Consider the following 19,050-nt stretch of genomic DNA (forward strand, 5'->3'; position numbering starts at 1 on the left):
CCAGGCGGTGGGGACGCCGTCCTTGTTCCCCTGCGGATCTCTGGTCCCAGCGGGGGGCCCGGCCGGGCACCAACGCCTCCCACACTCCCCGCGTGAACAAAGGGAACCACCGCAACTCGCCGTTCACCCTGAGATAGAATAGATTTATTAGCAAGAGGTAATCAGGAAACATATTTTTACAAAAATGGAAATTTCTTTCTGTCTTTTTTTTTTTTTTTTTTTCCCAAACGAGCTGTACGTCGAAATAGTTTAGGGCTTGGAATAAGAATTCTCATACCACTAGGTATTGCTTACAGCAAGAGTTTCCGTCTGTGCAGTGGAGCATGCCTGCCACGTGGGAGCTAGCCGTGTGTTCTCTACCCTGCACGGTGTAAAAAAATAAGTGGCGGCGTTCACGGAGGAAGCGCTGGGGCGCCCCGTTCCCGCCGGGAGGAGCTCGGACAGACTGCAGTGTGCGCAGCAGGGACACTGGGTGGCTGGTGCCCTAACGCTAGGGTGCGGGGCCGGTTTTCTCACGGGGTGGGCAGACTCAGAGCATCTCCACAGGCAAGCTTGCAGCGGCTGCCCCTCGGCTCCCAGAGGGAACGAGCCGTCTCTGTGTCCCAGACTTCCAGCGAGCGCCGGGCCTCGGGTGGACCTCAGCGAGGCGCGGTGCTCCGGCGACTCGGTTGTCCCCGGGAAAGTCCTGGGGCCTGGTCCGGTGGCGGCGTCAGCGTGAGAGTGCTGGTCATGCTGCCTGGGGTTAGTCCTAGAGCAGGGAGCGGGGGGCCGCCTGGGCCGGGACCCACCTGGGCGGGGAGGACTCCCTTCCATCCGGGTGGCCGGAGACAGACGGGGAGTTCCGAGGCCGGCGCGATTTTGGCTGAAAAAGCTGCTTTGGAGACTGGAGTCACCGTCCGCGGGAAGACCGGCCAGTGACCGGACGTCGGGGCTCGGTGCCGTCCCCCCCTCCCACCCCCCACCCAGGTGCAGCGGCGACGTGGAGCATGCTGGGAGGACGACGCCTGGGCGGCCAACTGGACCCAGGGCCCGGGCCGGGGCAGGACGGCGGGCGGAAGCAGGTGGGCGCCCAGGTCCGGGGCGGTGCAGGCCCGGCCCCGGCCGCCTCCCGGGAGGCGGGAGCCAGCGGTTTCGGGGAGGGCGGGCGAAGGCGTGGCTGTCTGTCGGAATGGACGGAGGAGCCGGGCGTCGCGGGAGACGGGGGCCGGGTGGGCGGGCGGGCAGGGCCTCGGGTGTGCAGAGACCACGTTCCGGTTCTACGGGAGTCTGGGGGGAGAACGGAGGTGTGTTCTTGGAGAAGCAGGTACGGAAGGAGAAGACCCGGAGGGACCAAACGAGTATGTACAGCGTCACGCGTGGCGCCCATGGGGCCGGCCCGGCCTCAGGTGGGGAGTTTTGGTTCGATGCGGAGCGAAGACTCGTAGAGGCTCTCTTCGTCCATCACGAAGGACTGGTCCAGCAGGTACTGAGTCACCTGGGGAAAGGAAAGAGGAGAAGGGAAGGGGGCGTGACGGGCCTCCTAGCACGGGGACTGAGGACACCGCAGCCTCCTGGGGCCTCCCGGGTGCTCTCCCGTGTCTTGATGTGATTTGTGTTGGGACTATTGCGTAGTGTCGTCTCAGCACCGAATCGCACGGGGTCAGGGTTGCCACTCGCCGGCTGCTGTCCCCTTGGCTGTGTATTTGATGGAGTGTTTGTAGCTGGCTTTAAAAACATCGGAGATGTTGGCCGGGCGCGGCGGCTCACGCCTCTGTCATTCCCAGCACTCTGGGGAGGCCGAGGTGGGAGGATCGTTTGAGCTCAGGAGTTCGAGGCCAGCCTGAGCAAGAGCGATTGCCCCCCATCTCTACTAAAAAAGATAGAAAGAAATCAGCTGGACAACTTAAAATATGTAGAAAAAATGAGCCGGGCGTGGTGGCTCGTGCCTATAGTCCCAGCTACTCGGGAGGCCGAGGCAGGAGGATCGCTTGAGCCCAGGAGTCTGAGGTTGCTGTGAGCGAGGCTGACGCCACGGCACTCACTCTAGCCTGGGCAACAGAGTGAGACTCTGTCTCAAAAAAAAAAAAAAAAAAAAAGAAAAATCTGAAATGTCAACTGGGGAAACCGGTGGTGGGAGTTCTGGATTCTTCCAGTGTCTCTGTGTGCTCGCAACCTCTGGCAATAAGATGTCGGGGCAAAATGCATGTGGGCATTAGGGTTATTAATACACGGTGCTTCGAGGTATTCGCCCCAAGAGAAGCAAGTGGACGCTCAGGCCACGTGAGGGACGGGTTTCCGTTTTTGGGGCTTGACCTGGCTCACCCCGAGCTGTGACAATTGGGAAGACCCACTCACGTGAATTAGATTATTCCCTTGTGCCCTCCTCCCCGCGTGACTCCTGTCCCCAAGAGCTCTACTGGATCCTGTGCATTGAACGTGTGATGCAGACACTACCGGCAGCCTCAGCTCCAACGGCCGTCTTTCCGAGGCTCGTTTATTTGCCAATTGTTCGGAATGGAAGGTGCATTTCCCCCCAGCAGAAACCCAGAGCAGAAAGAAAAAAAAAATGCTTTTTTTTTTTTTTGAGACAGAGTCTCACTCTGTTGCTCGGGCTAGAGTGAGTGCCGTGGCGTCAGCCTCGCTCACAGCAACCTCAAACTCCTGGGCTCAAGCGATCCTCCTGCCTCAGCCTCCCGAGTAGCTGGGACTACAGGCATGCGCCACCATGCCCAGCTGATTTTTTCTATATATATTAGTTGGCCAATTAATTTCTTTCTATTTATAGTAGAGATGAGGGTCTCGCTCTTGCTCAGGCTGGTTTCGGACTCCTGACCTCGAGCAATCCACCCGCCTCGGCCTCCCAAAGTGCTAGGATACAACTGTGAGCCACTGTGCCCGGCCTCTCTCTCTCTCTTTTTAAAAATCATATTTTCATTTCTTTTAATTTTTATTTATTTATTTAAAATTTTTTTTTTTTTTTGAGACAGAGTCTCACTTGTTGCCCAGGCTAGAGTGAGTGCCGTGGCGTCAGCCTAGCTCACAGCAACCGCAAACTCCTGGGCTCAAGCGATCCTCCTGCCTCAGCCTCCCGAGTAGCTGGGACTACAGGCATGCGCCACCATGCCTGGCTAATTTTATATATATATTAGTTGGCCAATTAATTTCTTTCTATTTATAGTAGAGACGGGGTCTCGCTCTTGCTCAGGCTGGTTTCGAACTCCTGACCTCGAGCAATCCGCCCGCCTCAGCCTCCCAGAGTGCTAGGATTACAGGCGTGAGCCACCTCGCCCGGCTATTTATTTAAAATTTTTTTTTTGTAGAGACAGGGGTCTCACTGTTTTGCCCAGGCTGGTCTTGAACACCTGGCCTCAAGCAATCCTCTCACCTGGGCCTCCTAACGTGCTGGGATTACAGGTGTGAGCCATAACACCTGACCCTCTTTTAATTTTTAAATTAATTCATATCTTATTCTAGAGCAACATTTGCATGCAATTTATTTATTGTTTGAGACAGAGTTTCGCTCTGTTATCCAGGCTAGAGTGCTGTGGCGTCAGCCTAGCTCACACCAACCTCAAACTCCTGGGCTCAAGCGAGCCTCCTGCCTCAGCCTCCCAAGTAGCTGGGACTACGGGCATGCGCCACCATGCCCGGCTAATATATTAGTTGGTCAATTAATTTCTTTCTATTTATAGTAGAGACGGGGTCTCGCTCTTGCTCAGGCTGGTCTCTTACTCCTGACCTCAAGCGATCCTCCTGCCTCAGCCTCCCGAGCAGCTGAGACTACAGGTGGGAGCCCGTGTCTGGCTCACTGAGGCTGTTCGAAGAGCTCACGCAGTGGCGTGTTGGAACTGGCTGGTGACAGCAGGAGCGTTAAGTTGGCAGCTTGAACCCAGCCCTGCAGGCATCACTGACGCCATGGAAACCAGCAGTGACAAGGACTTCCTCCTGGAGCCCTAGTCAGGCTTCTCCGAGCCCTCCCCTTCCCCCACTCCTTGGCCTGCCTTTAGCAAGAATCCCGCTAAGCTACCTTAGCAAGAATCCTCCCTCTCCCCCTTTTTTAAGAATTGAGACAGTCTCACTCTGTTTCCCAGGCTAGAGTGAGTGCCGTGGAGTCAGCCTCGCTCACAGCAACCTCAAACTCCTGGCCTCAAGCGATCCTCCTGCCTCAGCCTCCCGAGTAGCTGGGACACCAGGCATGGGGCACCACACCCGGTTAGTTTCTTTACTTTTTGTAGAAATGGGGTCTCACTATGTTGCTCGGGCTGGTCTTGAACTCCTGGCCTCAAGGGATCCTCCTGCCTCAGCCTCCCAAAGTGCTGGGATTACAGGCATGAGCCACTGTGCCTTCCCCACCTCCTGATGTCTGATCAAATTCCTCATTCCGCACCCTGGATATCTAAGTCCTGCCTTTAGCAAATATCCTGTTGGGCCAGTTTAGCAAGACTCCCCTGCCCTCCATACCTCCTCTGAGTAATTTCCACCCACTGACCTCCCACTCTGCTGTTAGCTACCAACCCCACTTGTCCTTTATTGTAGTCAGGGCTGAGTTTAATCTCTCTCCCCCATGTGTTTCTTTGCTTTTCTTTTCCTTTTTTTTTTTTTTTAGAGATAGGGTCTCACTCTGTCACCCAGGCTGGAGTGCAGTGGCATCATCACAGCTCTCGGCAGCCTCCAACTCCTGGGCTCAAGCATCCTCCTGCCTCGGCTTCCCGAGTAGCTGGGACACCAGGCGCCATTACTGGCACCCGGCTCTGTTGCAACAGTCTTAAATAAAGCCTCCAACCCGCCAGCCTCCCGCCCCGTCCCTCTGCCCCCCAGACCCTCCTCTGCCTCCCACCTCTGTCCCCAGCGGGGTCCCCGGGCTCTGCCCAGTCCCTTCCCCGTCCCCTTTCCTCTCTCTCCACTGAAATTTCCCACCCAGACCCCCGCCCTGCCCCACCTCTGTTCCCAGGGGGTCCCCGAGCTTTGCCCAGTCCCTTACCTGTCCCCTTTCCCCTCTCTCCACTGAAACTCCCAACCCAGAGCCCCTGCTCTGCCCCGCCGACCTCCTCCCAGGGCCCCAACCCGCCAGCCTCCTATAGTCCTGGTCCTCCTTATCCTTTTTAACGAGCGTGGAATAGTCTTCTCTGCACATCAGGACTCAAGCGCCCTCCTCTCCGGACCAGCGCAACAGTTGCTCACACACCACCAAGTTACAGGCCGGGCCTCCAGTGGAGTGTCCCGGATTTTGGATTTCTCTGTGGGTTCCTCCTGATTAGATGAGGGTTGAACTTTCTGGCAGGTGCAGGTATGTCCCAGGTATGTCCCAGGTATGTCCCAGGTATGTCCCAGGCATGTCCCAGGGCTCCCCGGCCCGGTCCTCAGCCTCCACCTCCCTGCGTTAGTTCTTCCAGGGCTGTAAGCATCAGGTTGTTCTCTGCCTCTGCGTCCGCCTCCCTCCCGACCGCAGGCTCCGGAGGCCAGGAGCTCGCCGCTTCTTCCCTGCTCTGCCCAGGGCCACCCAGGCCCCGCACACGGGACTCGCCCGGTGAATGCGTGTGAGTGAGAGGGCGAGTGAAAGGTGGCCCGTCAGTCAACCGCTGACTCTTCTCCAACCTGGCTCTTGGCTATGAAGCAGGTCAGCAGTTCACAGCAGAACACAATTTTTTTTTTTTTTTTTTTGAGACAGAGTTTCGCTTTGTTGCCCAGGCTAGAGTGAGTGCCGTGGCGTCAGCCTAGCTCACAGCAACCTCAAACTCCTGGGCTCGAGCGATCCTCCTGCCTCAGCCTCCCAAGTAGCTGGGACTACAGAAATGCGCCACCATGCCCGGCTGATTTTTTTCTATGTATTTTTAGTTGACCAATTAATTTCTTTCTATTTTTAGAAGAGACGGGGTCTCGCTCTTGCTCAGGCTGGCCTCAAACTCCTGAGCTCAAAAGATCCTCCCGGCTCAGCCTCCCAGAGTGCCAGGATTACAGGCGTGAGCCGCCGCGCCCGGCCAGAAAACAAGTGCTTAACAATAAATCTCTGACGAAGGGAGGTAGAGGAGAAACGCTAAGAGCGTGGTCTGCCGAGCCCGGGGTGCGTCTGGAGCTGGGGTCCCTGTGAGTTGCAAGCCAGGAGGCCGGGACGCCGCCCGCAGAGCAAACCGTTCACGGGGCGGGGAAGGAAAAGCCTCGGCAGTTGGAGCTCAGGAATCTGCATCAGCAAACCTCAGCTACTTTATCTGCGAAATGGGGCCACTAGCAGCACATTTTTTTTTTTTTTTTTTTTTTTTTGAGACAGAGTCTCACTGTGTTGCCCCGGCTAGAGTGAGTGCCATGGCGTCAGCCTCGCTCACAGCAACCTCCAACTCCTGGGCTCAGGCGATCCTCCTGCCTCAGCCTCCCGAGTAGCTGGGACCACAGGCATGTGCCACCATCCATGCCCAGCTAGTTTTTTGTATATATATATATCTTTTAGTTGGCCAATTAACTTCTTTCTATTTATAGTAGACACAGGGTCTCGATCTTGTTCGGGCTGTTTTCTAACTCCTGACCTTGAGCAATCCTCCTGCCTCGGCCTCCCAGAGTGCTCAGGATGACAGGCGTGTTTGAATAAAGAAATAAGACCGGCCGGGCGCGGTGGCTCACGCCTGTCATCCCAGCACTCCGGGAGGCCAAGGCAGGTGGATTGCTTGATCGAGGTCAGGAGTTCGAAACCAGCCTGAGCAAGAGCGAGACCCCATCTCTAATAAAATAGAAAGAAATTAATTGGCCAACTAATATATATATATATATATATATATATATATATATATATATATATATATATATATAAAATTAGCCGGGCATGGTGGCGCATGCCTGTAGTCCCAGCTACTCGGGAGGCTGAGGCAGGAGGATCGCTTGAGCCCAGGAGTTTGAGGTTGCTGTGAGCTAGGCTGACGCCACGGCACTCACTCTAGCCTGGGCAACAGAGTGAGACTCTGTCTCAAAACAAACAAACAAACAAACAAACAAACACGCAGAAAAGAATCTCGAGACAACTCGTTTCTGACCAGAGGGTAAGGGACAGGGCAGCCTTGCTGGAAGGAACAGTGTGGGAGGGGCTGGGGCCGGACGGTGGCCGCCCGGAGCTGGGACCCGCCGGCTCACCTTGGCCTGGTGCTCTATCTTGTAGGCCGTCTGCTGGAACTGCCGGATCTCGCGGATGATGTGGGATATCTGTGGGGAGACCGGGGTGTCAGGTAGCGGACAGTTTGCTCCCTTGCCGCCCCCTCCCTCCACCCTGCAGAGCGGAAGGGGCCTCAGCAGCTACGTGTGAGCCCCGCCTCTCAGTCCCACGCACCCACGGTGCCTTCCGGAAGGTGCCACTGAGCCACTGCGGTTTCTCTGAGCCAGTGGTCTGCTATCGAGATGTGCCAGGACCCCGTAGACCAGGCGTCCTGAACTGCGGCCCGAGGGCCACATGCGGGTGCCTCTGCATGCTTGTTTTGTCACTTCAAAGTGAGATACGTGCAGTGTGCGTAGGAATTTGTTCAGTTTTTTTTTTTTTTTTTTTTTTTAACTATATCCGGCCCTCCAACAGTCTGAGGGACAGTGAACTGGCCCCCTGTTTAAAAAGTTTGAGGACCGGCCAGGCGCGGTGGCTCACGCCTCTCATCCTGGCAGTCTGGGAGGCCGAGGCGGGTGGATTGCTCGAGGTCAGGAGTTCGAAACCAGCCTGAGCAAGAGCGAGGCCCTGTCTCTACTATAAATAGAAAGAAATTATCTGGACAACTAAAAATATACGGAAAGAATTAGCCGGGCATGGTGGCGCATGCCTGTAGCCCCATCTACTCTGGAGGCTGAGGCAGGAGGATCGCTTGAGCCCAGGAGTTTGAGGTTGCTGTGAGCTAGGCTGATGCCTCGGCACTCACTCTAGCCTGGGCAACAAAGCGAGACTCTGTCTCAAAAAAAAAAAAAAAAAGGGTGGGAATAAAACCACAGGCTTTGGACTCAGCAGACAGGGGCTTCAGTCCTGGTCCCGCCCTTTCCTCGCGGGGCGACCGTGGTCAGTCACTGGGCCTCACCCAGCCTCAGCCTGCCGGCCCGTAAGGTGGGAACGGTGACAGCTCCCGCCTGCAGACTGTCAAGTGCAGGCAAAGTGGGGCTCAGGGCTCCGGCCCCCAAACAGGGGCACCCCGTGCTCCGGGCTGGCCTGTCGAGGAGAGCGAGGGGAGACCCCAACCCCCCCCAACCCCGACCCCGGGCAGAGTCTGGGTTTGACGCCCCCCACCCCACCCCGCCCCGGGCGGGGAACGCACCATCCTCATCTTGGAGAAGTTGACCAGGCCGTCCTCCGTGTAGTTGGGCGTGCCCTCCTCGATGAAGGCCAGGTCGGTGAGGTACATGCCCAGGTAGGGGACACAGGGCGGGTCACAACTTGCAAGCAGAGGGCGGGGACACAAGGCTTTCACTGGAGGAAGGGACTCGCGCCCAGCACAGAGCGTGCTGCCCCTTCCGCCCGAGAGAGGCAGAGCGACGCCGCCGCTCACCAAGGCCGCCGTGCCCAAGGTCTCGCGGGCCGCGGTCCCGGTGTCCCAGGGGCGGTGGGGGCTCTGGGCTGGTTGCCGGGAGGCCCGCTCTGCCTCCCGCCTCTGTCCCCAGCGGGGGTCTTCCCAGCCCCTTCCTGTCCCCTTTCCCCTCTCTCCACTGAGACTCCCAACCCTGACCCCCGCCCTGCCCCGCCGATCTCCTCCCAGGGCCCCAACCCGCCAGCCTCCCACCCCGGTCCCTCTGAGCCCCACGACCCTCCTTTGCCTCCTGCGTCTGTTCCCAGTGGGGTCCTCGGGCTCTGCCCAGCCCCTTCCCCGTCCCCTTTTCCCTCTCTCCACTGAGACTCCCAACCCTGACCCCCGCCCTGCCCCGCCGATCTCCTCCCAGGGCCCCAACCCGCCAGCCTCCCACCCCGGTCCCTCTGAGCCCCACGACCCTCCTTTGCCTCCTGCGTCTGTTCCCAGTGGGGTCCTCAGGCTCTGCCCAGCCCCTTCCCCGTCCCCTTTTCCCTCTCTCCACTGAGACTCCCAACCCTGACCCTCGCCCTGCCCCGCCGATCTCCTCCCAGGGCCCCAACCCGCCAGCCTCCCACCCCGGTCCCTCTGAGCCCCACGACCCTCCTTTGCCTCCTGCGTCTGTTCCCAGTGGGGTCCCCAGGCTCTGCCCGGGCCCTACCCGTCCCCTTTCCTCTCTCTCCACTGAAATTTCCCACCCAGACCCCCTGCCCTGCCCCACCTCTGTTCCCAGGGGGTCCCCGAGCTCTGCCCAGCCCCTTCCCCGTCCCCTTTCCCCTCTCTCCACTGAGACTCCCAACCCTGATCCCCGCCCTGCCCCGCCGACCTCCTCCCAGGGCCCCAACCCGCCAGCCTCCCGCCCTGGTCCCTCTGCGCCCCAGACCCTCCTCTGCCTCACGGTGTCTCCTCCCGCCCGGGCGGGGCTTGGGTGCCAGGTGGGAAACTCAGCCCCTGAGACTGGTCGCCTTCCTGGAAGTGGCTTCTGGGCGGGGGGGGGGGGGGGGGGGGGGGGGGGGGGGGGGGGGGGGGGGGGGGGGGGGGGGGGGGGGGGGGGGGGGGGGGGGGGAAAGGGGCTGGGGACAGTCTCCACAGTCGGTGACTCTCGGGGGTGGGGGGACTGCATTTTTGGGCGATGGGCCCTGGGGGTGACGGCCACCCCTCTCTGATGGGTGTCCCCGGTCCTGCTCCTCCCTGGCAGGGTGGGTGCCGGGCGAGGGCCGGGGGTCTGCGTGGAGCCCACGGCCACTGCTCCCTGGCCGGGCTCCTTCCAGCTCCCTGGGGACTCCTCACGGGCCGCCCTGCAGCCTCCTCCTCTCAGCTCAGCACACACAAGCAGGTCGGGGAGCAGAGGCGGGCGACCCTCTGGCCCCTCTGCGGTGGGGGCGGGGAGGGGGAGAGAGCAAGCGCAGGAACCCGCCCGTCCTTCCCCGGCCTGCTGTGTGACCCCGGGCCAGCCCTTTCCCTCTCTGGTCCTCAGACTCCCGTGCACAGCAGCCCTGATTTTCGGGAGGCATAGACACGGCGTCGAGCAAGGAGGACTGGTACGGTGAGAAACCCTCTGCTGTTGCTGTTTTCCCCTGCCGCCCAGGGACAGGCGGTCGCGGGGTGCGGGTGCGGGTCTGAGGCTTTGCCACCCTCCTCCTTCACGTTTCTCGTTTTGAACAACCAGTGGCAGGTCTTGGCTCGAGTGCTGGCGAACACCAGCCCGGCCAGAACGGGGCACCCCTGGCGGCCCCCCCACCGCGCCTGTTCTCGGGGCCACCCCGAGTTTGTGGGGAGCAGGCTCGTCTCCCAGGACGTAAACGTTTCCTTCTTGTTGGAATGTATTTTAGGGGAAAAGCGAGTTAATTTAAAGGAGGCTACCGGGTGATCACAGGTACGGCCAGGTGATCACAGGTATGGCTGGCACGCGCGTGTGACAATGCCACGAGGGAGGTGGCACCTGGTGTCAGGGGCACAGTGGATGGAGGGTTTCCCAACCCAAGGTCCCGACCCTTCCGTGGGTGTGGAAACCAGTTTAGGATTTAAAAAAGGTGAAACGGCCAATATCAGTTCACTTCGTGGAATAAAGGCAATGTTGTTCTGTGGATTTTGTTCCTGCTATGCTTGGATGCTTTTCTAAATCTTTTTATTTTTTTTGAGACAGAGTCTCACTCTGTCGCCCAGGCTAGAGTGAGTGCCGTGGCGTCAGCCTAGCTCACAGCAACCTCCAACTCCTGGGCTCAAGCGATCCTCCTGCCTCAGCCTCCCGAGTAGCTGGGACTACAGGCATGCACCACCATGCCCGGCTAATTTTTTTGCTATGTATTTTTAGTTCACCAGTTAATTTCTTTCTGTTTTTAGTGGAGACGGGGTCTCGCTCTTGCTCAGGCTGGTTTTGAACTCCTGACCTCGAGCGATCCTCCCGCCTCGGCCTCCCAGAGTGCTAGGATTACAGGCGTGAGCCACCGCGCCCGGCCGAGATTTGTTCTTAAACACTTGTTTTCTGGTCGGGCGCGGTGGGACAGGAGGGGACCACAGAGGTGGTGGCAGTGGTGGTGGACAGAGGAGGAAGCTGCGTGAAGGAGGCGGATGGGGCGGTGCCTGGGTCGCAGGTGGGGCAGGCCCCTCACCCACGGTCCCCAGGGCCCGGGGAGTCCGGGTGGAGGAGGGACTCGGGACGGCACAGATGGGGAGCGTCCGTCTGAGGATGTGGACAGCCTGGAGGTGGTCAAGGCAATGACACACAGCTGGCGAAGGACGGACATGTGGGTGGGACGGACACAGAGGAGGCTGGTGGGCTGGCGGGGGCCAGTGGGGCAGTGGGGCCAGTGGGGCGGCGGGGACTGGTGGGGGCGGTGGGGCTGTGGGGCAGTGGGGCGGCGGGGGCTGGTGGGGGCAGTGGGCCAGTGGGGCGGTGGGGCCGGTGGGGCGGTGGGGCCTGTGGGGCGTGGGGCCGTGGGGTGGTGGGCAGCATGGCGAAGCCGCCGTCAGGGGCTGGAGGTTTTGCCGTCCCCGTCCCCAAAGCCCTGGGATGGTGAACCCCAGTGGGTCCCTGTGACCCCTCCAGGGAGGGGTGGCTTCCCGGGCTCTATGGGGACTTTCCGGACCCCAGGGGTCCCCCAGGGTCTCCCCAGGTCTGGTGTGTGGCCATTGGGCCAGGAAAGCAAGGGACGCTGGGTCAGCGGAAGGAGGGGAGACTGGTGCAGGTGCCTGGGGTGACCCTGGGGAGCTCTCAGACCCCACATTTCATGGGCTGGGCCGCCCGCTCCACCGCCCTGGCAGCCACAAGGCAGCTCCACACTCTCCCGGTCCCGAAAAACAGGAGGGAGGAGCTGCCTCATCCTGGTGCCTCGGTGGCCACGTGGCCACGTCTGCAGGTGTCTTTTTAGGGGGGCGTTGTGGGCGGAAGCCAGGGTGCTGCTGAGGGAGCCACACGCACAGGACAGTCCCCACGGCGGGAGCCGGGCTGAGGCCGCCGTGCACAAGGACGGCTGAGAGCACTCGGCAAGCGCCCGGAATTAATATCGGTAATAATTAATATCGTCTTTCTGTTGGGTGCGCTGGCTCACGCCTGTCATCCCAGCACTCTGGGAGGCCGAGGCGGGAGGATCGCTCAAGGTCAGGAGTTCGAAACCAGCCTGAGCAAGAGCGAGACCCCGTCTCTACTAAAAATAGAAAGAAATGAACTGGCCAACTAATATATATATACAAAAAAAGATAAAACCAGCCGGGCATGGTGGCGCATGCCTGTAGTCCCAGCTACTGGGGAGGCTGAGGCAGGAGGATCGCTTGAGCCCAGGAGTTGGAGGTTGCTGTGAGCGAGGCTGACGCCACGGCACTCACTCTAGCCCGGGCAACAGAGTGAGACTCTGTCTCAAAAAAACAAAGCAAGACAAAGCCGTGTCTCTCCAAGTTGCCCTGTCTGGGAAACGCACCGTTGTCATGGGGACTGGCTGCCTGGTGGGGGAGGGGCACACTGACGTCACATCCTGACGGGAAGCTGCAGCCAGGACTTTGTCAAGGTGCAAAAACCTGCGACTGAGAGTCGAGGACCCTGGTGCCACCATCACCGTCCCCGTCACAGCCGTCTTGGTGTCGGGGGCTCCTGCCCGGCGCCTGCAGATGCCACCAAGCCCTGGGACGTCCCGGGCAGACCATGGGGGGACGCCACCCCATGGGGGTGGACAACTGTCTACCCATGGGGGTCCTCGGGTAGACAGAGGGACAGACGGGCAGGCGGGCCTGCTCCCCAGCGTGGCCCACGGACGCCCCTGCCGTCGGCTCTAGGACTCAGAACACAACAGCGACAGAGGGACACACACTTACTTTTTCAGAGCTTCTCTGAGGTTCTTAAATCTGCCCTCTGACGACACCAGCTTTTGGAGCTTATCAATGAGAGCTTTGGTCTGGAAGGAAGAGAAGCGTTCACTAGCACACAGCACACGCGCCAGCATGCCGCCTCCAGGCTGCCCTCCATGCTTGCTTTGGGTCCTGGGACTCCCTGTGTCTGGGACCCCTGCCCCGGACTCCTTGGGGGTCCTTAGCCCGTGTGCCTGTGCTCGCCTGTCTCTCTCGGGCGTGGGACTCTAGTCAGGACTTGGGACCTGGGGACCGGTGGCCAGGAAGGGCCTGGTGGGGACGACAGGAGCCTGGGCTCCTTGGAGCAGGGAGGGCCGACGTCCCGTCCCGGTCGTCCTGGCAAACCGCACTCGAGGGGTGGGACCGTCTTCCCCCATCTCCCCTCTCAGGTATCGGGACCCCACTACCCGCCACCAGGTTTAGGAGGCAAGAAAAAGATGGAGGGTGGGCCGGGCGCGGTGGCTCACGCCTGTAATCCCAGCACTCTGGGAGGCCGAGGTGGGCGGATTGCTTGAGGTCAGGAGTTCAAAACTAGCCTGAGCAAGAGCGAGACCCCCTTCTCTACTATAAATAGAAAGAAATTAATTGGCCAACTAATATATATAGAAAAAATTAGCCGGGCATGGTGGCGCATGCCTGTAGTCCCAGCTACTCGGGAGGCTGAGGCTGGACGATCCCTTGAGCCCAGGAGATTGAGGTTGCTGTGAGCGAGCCTGACGCCATGGCACTCACTCTAGCCTGGGCAACAGAGTGAGACTCTGTCTTAAAAAAAAAAAGAAAAAAGGCAGAGGGGGGAGCGGTCACAAGAGGGGCAGGGCTGGGCGGGAGGGACCCTGGCAGGGGGGTCTGCAGATGGAGCGGAGTCTCGGTGGCCCGAGTGTGTCTGAAGGGACAGGTGGGTCCCTCGGAGAGCACCCAGGCCGGGCCGGGAATGACTCTGCACTTGCTCCCTGGGGCTCAGCGGCCTCGTTCTTGCAGCGGGCGGGAGAGAACAGGTGCGCCCTCTCCCGCTCTGCTCCTCGCAGTCCAGGCAAGGCCGGGAGCTGTGCCGGGAACAGCCACGCGCCCGGGGCTGGAGGGACGAGGGCTTCAGGGACAAGCTCACGCCTGCCTGGGGTTGGATTTCCAGCCCAGAAATCCGCCTGTGGAAGGGACAGTCCCCCTACAGGGACAAATGGGGGAGGAGCGCACGGTGCCAGTGGGAGGGGCCTGGCATCCGGCGAGCAAAGCGGACCCTGCCCGGAACACGGTGTGTTCCATGTCTGGAGACTCGGACATGCCAGCACAGCATGCGGGCCACGCGGGGTCACGGGTGGTTCTGCCCAGGGGCCCGGCCTCCCTCCTGCTCCGGGGGTCCGGACGGACCTGCTCCCTCCTTCCGCTTTTCCACCCACCTGCCGGGGAACCACCTGCCGGGGCTTAGGTCGGACACGGGGCTGAGTCAGGAGACCCAGGCCTCCCTCCCCCGGGGTCTGCCACTCGCCCCTGCAGGACACAGGCCAGTCGCCACCCCTGTCCTGGCCCTCGCCCAGCCTCAGCCTCCCCATCTGGAGAATGGGGGCAGGCCCAGGTGGAGGCAGGACTGGTTCAGAGATCCCAGAACTCTGGGACACACGGAGGCTCAAATGAGAGGCCCCGTGGCCTCACAGCTGCGGGCGGAGTGTCCCTGGGGAGAGGACACACAAAACCACGTCGTCTCTGTGCATCGTGGGTCATGTGAAAAAAAGGGAAAAGAACTTAAAAAAAAAATAATGAAACAAAGTATGTATTAAATTTTTTAAAAAATTAAAAAAAAAGAACAAAATCACATGGGTTGTCCCTGCTACTACAGGGCCATGGTCACCGGATCCTCTCTGGAGGCAGCTCTGTCTCGTTCTGGGTGTTTTTTTTTAGACAGAGTCTCGCTCTGTCTCCTGGGCTAGAGTGCCATGGTGTCAGCCTCGCTCACAGCAACCTCAAACTCCTGGGCTCAAGCGATCCTCCTGCCTCAGCCTCCCGAGTAGCTGGGACTACAGGCATGCGCCACCATGCCCGGCTAGTTTTTCTATATATTTTTAGTTGGCCAATTAATTTCTTTCTATTTATAGCAGAGACGGGGTCTCGCTCTTGCTCAGGCTGGTTTTGAACTCCTGACCTCGAGCGATCCTCCCGCCTCGGCCTCCCAGAGTGCTGGGATTACAGATGTGAGCCACCACGCCAACAGGCTCTTTGTTCTGAGGTTTCTGTTTGTTTTGCAAAGAGGACGGGGAGAGGGGTTGAAAAGAAGAAGGGGGAAACGAAAAAATCCCAACAAAACCAGTTTGACTCTTGCCAAGGGCTGAAGCAGGCTTGGACCTGGCGCTTCCCTGCTCTGGGCAAGCACGTTCGGGGGGCGGGGGGGAGGGGTTGTTGACAAAAACCAGCCGCCAGGGTCACACCTCAGGCCACCAGCGAAACGTGGCCATCAAGGGGGGTGGCCAGTCCCTGGGATCTCAAGAAGAAATGAGGGAATGCGCAGACGCACAGCGACAACGGCCCAGCTGCAGGGCGGGGGCGGGGGCGGCCCAGGCTGCCATGGGGGGAGGGGAGGCCCAGGTGTGCCCAGAGGCACCTGTGCCTTTCAGACCAGCCTGGCCTGGGCCGGTGTCCTGACCCTAACTGGGCCTCCTTTGCTTTCTCGAGGAGGACGAGGACGTCAGGACGGCCCAGGTAGGCCCCCCCCCCGGGCCACGAGGTGGCTGATGCTCGAGAACGAGGCCAAGAAATGCAACATGTTCGGGGTCTGGGACGCCCCCGGGGGGAGGGGAACCTGGAGCCCGGCCAGGAGGCCTGTGGGACAGGTGTCATCATGCCCACGGCACAGGCAGGGGACAGAGACATGCACCTGGCCTGGCCCCGGACCCTGCTGACAGCCCCGGCTGCACTGTGACAGGCCAGGCCAGCCTGGGTGACCTGGGGCTTCTGCAGAGCCCCAGCTCAGGAGTTGTTGGCAGCGTGTGCCCAGCGTGGCCGGCCGTGCCTGCAGCCCTCCCGGCTCCCCCAAGCTCCTGCCTCGGTTCCCGTCTGGGGCCTGCTAACAAGAGCGGCCTCTTCCGTGGCCCCTGCCCTAAGCCCGGCATCTTTGTGTGCCAGGCAGCAGGAGGCCGAGCCTCGCTGGGAAGCCACCTACTGTCGCCAGGGAAGGGCAGGGAGATGTCCCAGGGCTGGGCTGAGCGGGGGTGGGGGGGGTTCAGGGACACGCTGCCTGCTCGGCGGGGGGGTCACGACCTGTGGCTGGCACGGGAGGGGTGAGGACGGGAGATAAAGAGAACAGGGAGGGGGCACAGGGCGCGGTGGCTCATGCCTGTCATCCCAGCACTCTGGGAGGCCGAGGCGGGAGGATTGCTCGAGGTCAGGAGTTTAAAACCAGCCTGAGCAAGAGCGAGACCCCGTCTCTACTATAAATAGAAAGAAATTAATTCACCAACTTAATATATATATATATATATATATATATAAAAAACTAGCCAGGCATGGTGGTGCATGCCTGTAGTCTCAGGTACTTGGGAGGCTGAGGCAGGAGGATTGCTTGAGCCTAGGAGTTTGAGGTTGCTGTGAGCTGGGCTGACGCCACGGCACTCACTCTAGCCTGGGCAACAGAGGGAGACTCTGTCTTAAAAAAAAAAAAAGAGAACAGGGAGGGGCGCAGGGTGCAAGCCCGGAGTGGACCCCAGGAGACAGGCCCCTTGGAGGGCCTGGTCCTGCACAGCCACCCTCAGACACTGCCGCCCGGTGTTGGTGCCTGGAGGCCTGTCCTGCCGTCGGGGGTGCCCGTCCAGTCCCCGCACGCCCAGGCCGGGGCTGGGCACTCCCCGGCGCACCAGGGCAACCCCACCCCTCGGCAGGGAGAGCTGCTCTCCCCGGAGCTTTGCTCCCAAGAAGAGTCTAAGCTCACGGTTTTCCAGAATCTTGTTTTGCATGAAGCAAGATCAAGCCCACGTTTAAGACAACCAGCTGTGCAGTGGGCGTCAGGGACCGGCTAGTCTCTGGTGGCCCGAAGGGCTGGAGAGACCGGGGTCCTGGGACGGGACCGGCGGGACCACCTGACGCCACCTCAGCCTCCCGCAGGCCCAGGCTGGGGTCCCCATGCAGCTGCTGCTCTGGTCCCCAATGCAAGGAGAGTGTCGGGACCACACCGCCCACCTGGGGTGTTAACTACTCCTGGGGGGTTAGTGTCTCATAGGTCCCACCGCCACACCTGTGAGCCTGGTACCTGGCCCGGGTGATGCGGGAGAAGCCATTCTTCTTTGCCTGAGTGTGTCCTGTCTTCTGCCCACGCGTGGGTGCCCTGTGGCCGGCCCTCAGCCCCATATCCTCTGCCCACACATGGGTGCCCCGTGGCCGGCCCTCAGCCCCATATCCTCTGCCCACATGTGGATGCCCCGTAGCCAGCCCTCAGCCCCATATCCTCTGCCCACACATGGGTGCCCCGTGGCCGGCCCTCAGCCCCATATCCTCTGCCCACATGTGGATGCCCCGTAGCCAGCCCTCAGCCCCATATCCTCTGCCCACACATGGGTGCCCCGTGGCCAGCCCTCAGCCCCATATCCTCTGCCCATACGTGGGTGTCCCGTGGCCGGCCCTCAGCCCCATATCCTCTGCCCACACATGGGTGCCCCGTGGCCAGCCCTCAGCCCCATATCCTCTGCCCATACGTGGGTGTCCCGTGGCCGGCCCTCAGCCCCATATCCTCTGCCCACACGTGGATGCCCCGTGGCCGGCCCTCAGCCCCATATCCTCTGCCCACACATGGGTGCCCCGTAGCCAGCCCTCAGCCCCATATCCTCTGCCCACACATGGGTGCCCCGTGGCCAGCCCTCAGCCCCATATCCTCTGCCCACACGTGGGTGTCCCGTGGCCGGCCCTCAGCCCCGTATCCTCTGCCCACACGTGGGTGTCCCGTGGCCGGCCCTCAGCCCCACATCCTCTGCCCACACGTGGGTGTCCCGTGGCCGGCCCTCAGCCCCACATCCTCTGCCCACACGTGGGTGTCCCGTGGCCGGCCCTCAGCCCCACATCCTCTGCCCACACGTGGGTGTCCCGTGGCCAGCCCTCAGCCCCATATCCTCTGCCCACACGTGGATGCCCCGTGGCCAGCCCTCAGCCCCATATCCTCTGCCCACACGTGGGTGTCCCGTGGCCGGCCCTCAGCCCCATATCCTCTGCCCACACATGGATGCCCTGTGGCCAGCCCTCAGTCCCATATCCTCTGCCCACACATGGGTGCCCCGTAGCCAGCCCTCAGCCCCACATCCTCTGCCCACATGTAGGTGCCCTGTGGCTGGCCCATGGCCACTCTGCCCACATGTGGATGCCCCATGGCTGGCCCTCAGACCCACATCCTCTGCCCACATGTAGGTGCCCTGTGGCTGGCCCACGGCCACTCTGCCCACATGTGGATGCCCCATGGCTGGCCCTCAGACCCATATCCTCTGCCCACACATGGGTGCCCCGTGGCCTCCCGCCCGCACCTGCTTGGAGACTTTGAGCCACGTCTTCTTGAGCCGGAAGATGGCGCTGCGGTTCATGGAGGAGGTGATCTGCAGCACAGCGTTGTAGTTGTGCAGGCAGCGGCAGATGTCGGCCACAGCCACCCACTTCTCGATGGCGCTCGCCCTGGCGTTGACGTCCTCGTTGCGGACGATTTCGGAGGCGATCAAGTTACTGATCTTTAGGCGGGCGCGGGGAGGCGAGAGAAAAGCGAGAGGGACACGTGAGCGAGTGAGCGCAGCCCGTCGCTGTCCCCGGGCGAGGGCGCCTGTCTGCAAACTCCGGGGACGAGCCGGAGGGCGGCCACGGCGGCTGGCGCGGGCCCTAGTTAGGGTCAGGGCTGAGCACTGGACACGCAGACACGAGCGTTCCCCTGCGCGCCGGCGGTAACCAGTTAGAACACGGGTGGGAAAGGAGACTGCCCCCGAAATAACCACAGGGATCTGTAAATTACCCTGGAACGTAAATTAACGAAAACTGCGTAAGATGTTACATGGGAAAAAAAAACCACCTTTTTTTTTTCCCAATATACCAAAGGATATAAAAGGCTTGAATGACAGAAAAAGGGACCAAATTCCCAAACGGGAATGGAAATATGTCATTTTTCTGAGAACGAATGGAGGCTAACACAATCCAATAAAACACCCAAAGGGAGTTTTCCCTGGGGCGTGACGCAGTGATTCCGAGGCTCGTCTGCAGGATAGAGTCA

At 60.5% G+C, this 19,050-nt stretch overlaps 1 protein-coding gene across 1 annotated transcript in view; it reads right to left on the reverse strand.

Annotated features, from left to right (window-relative positions):
• Positions 1–1,202: 1,202 nt before the first annotated feature.
• The window catches only part of RASGRF1 (Ras protein specific guanine nucleotide releasing factor 1), a 94,962-nt gene continuing 77,114 nt past the window's right edge, over positions 1,203–19,050 (reverse strand). The window contains exons 23-27 of the mRNA XM_076004684.1: positions 18,323–18,520; positions 12,801–12,880; positions 8,247–8,364; positions 7,096–7,164; positions 1,203–1,474 (exon numbers count right to left, since the gene is read on the reverse strand). Coding sequence (XP_075860799.1) covers positions 1,382–1,474; positions 7,096–7,164; positions 8,247–8,364; positions 12,801–12,880; positions 18,323–18,520 — 558 coding nt within the window. The 3' untranslated portion in view covers positions 1,203–1,381. The remainder of the gene's footprint in view (positions 1,475–7,095; positions 7,165–8,246; positions 8,365–12,800; positions 12,881–18,322; positions 18,521–19,050) is intronic.

The sequence above is a fragment of the Microcebus murinus genome, chromosome 7 (assembly GCF_040939455.1).
Source record: "Microcebus murinus isolate Inina chromosome 7, M.murinus_Inina_mat1.0, whole genome shotgun sequence".
NCBI classification, from domain to species: Eukaryota; Metazoa; Chordata; class Mammalia; order Primates; family Cheirogaleidae; genus Microcebus; species Microcebus murinus.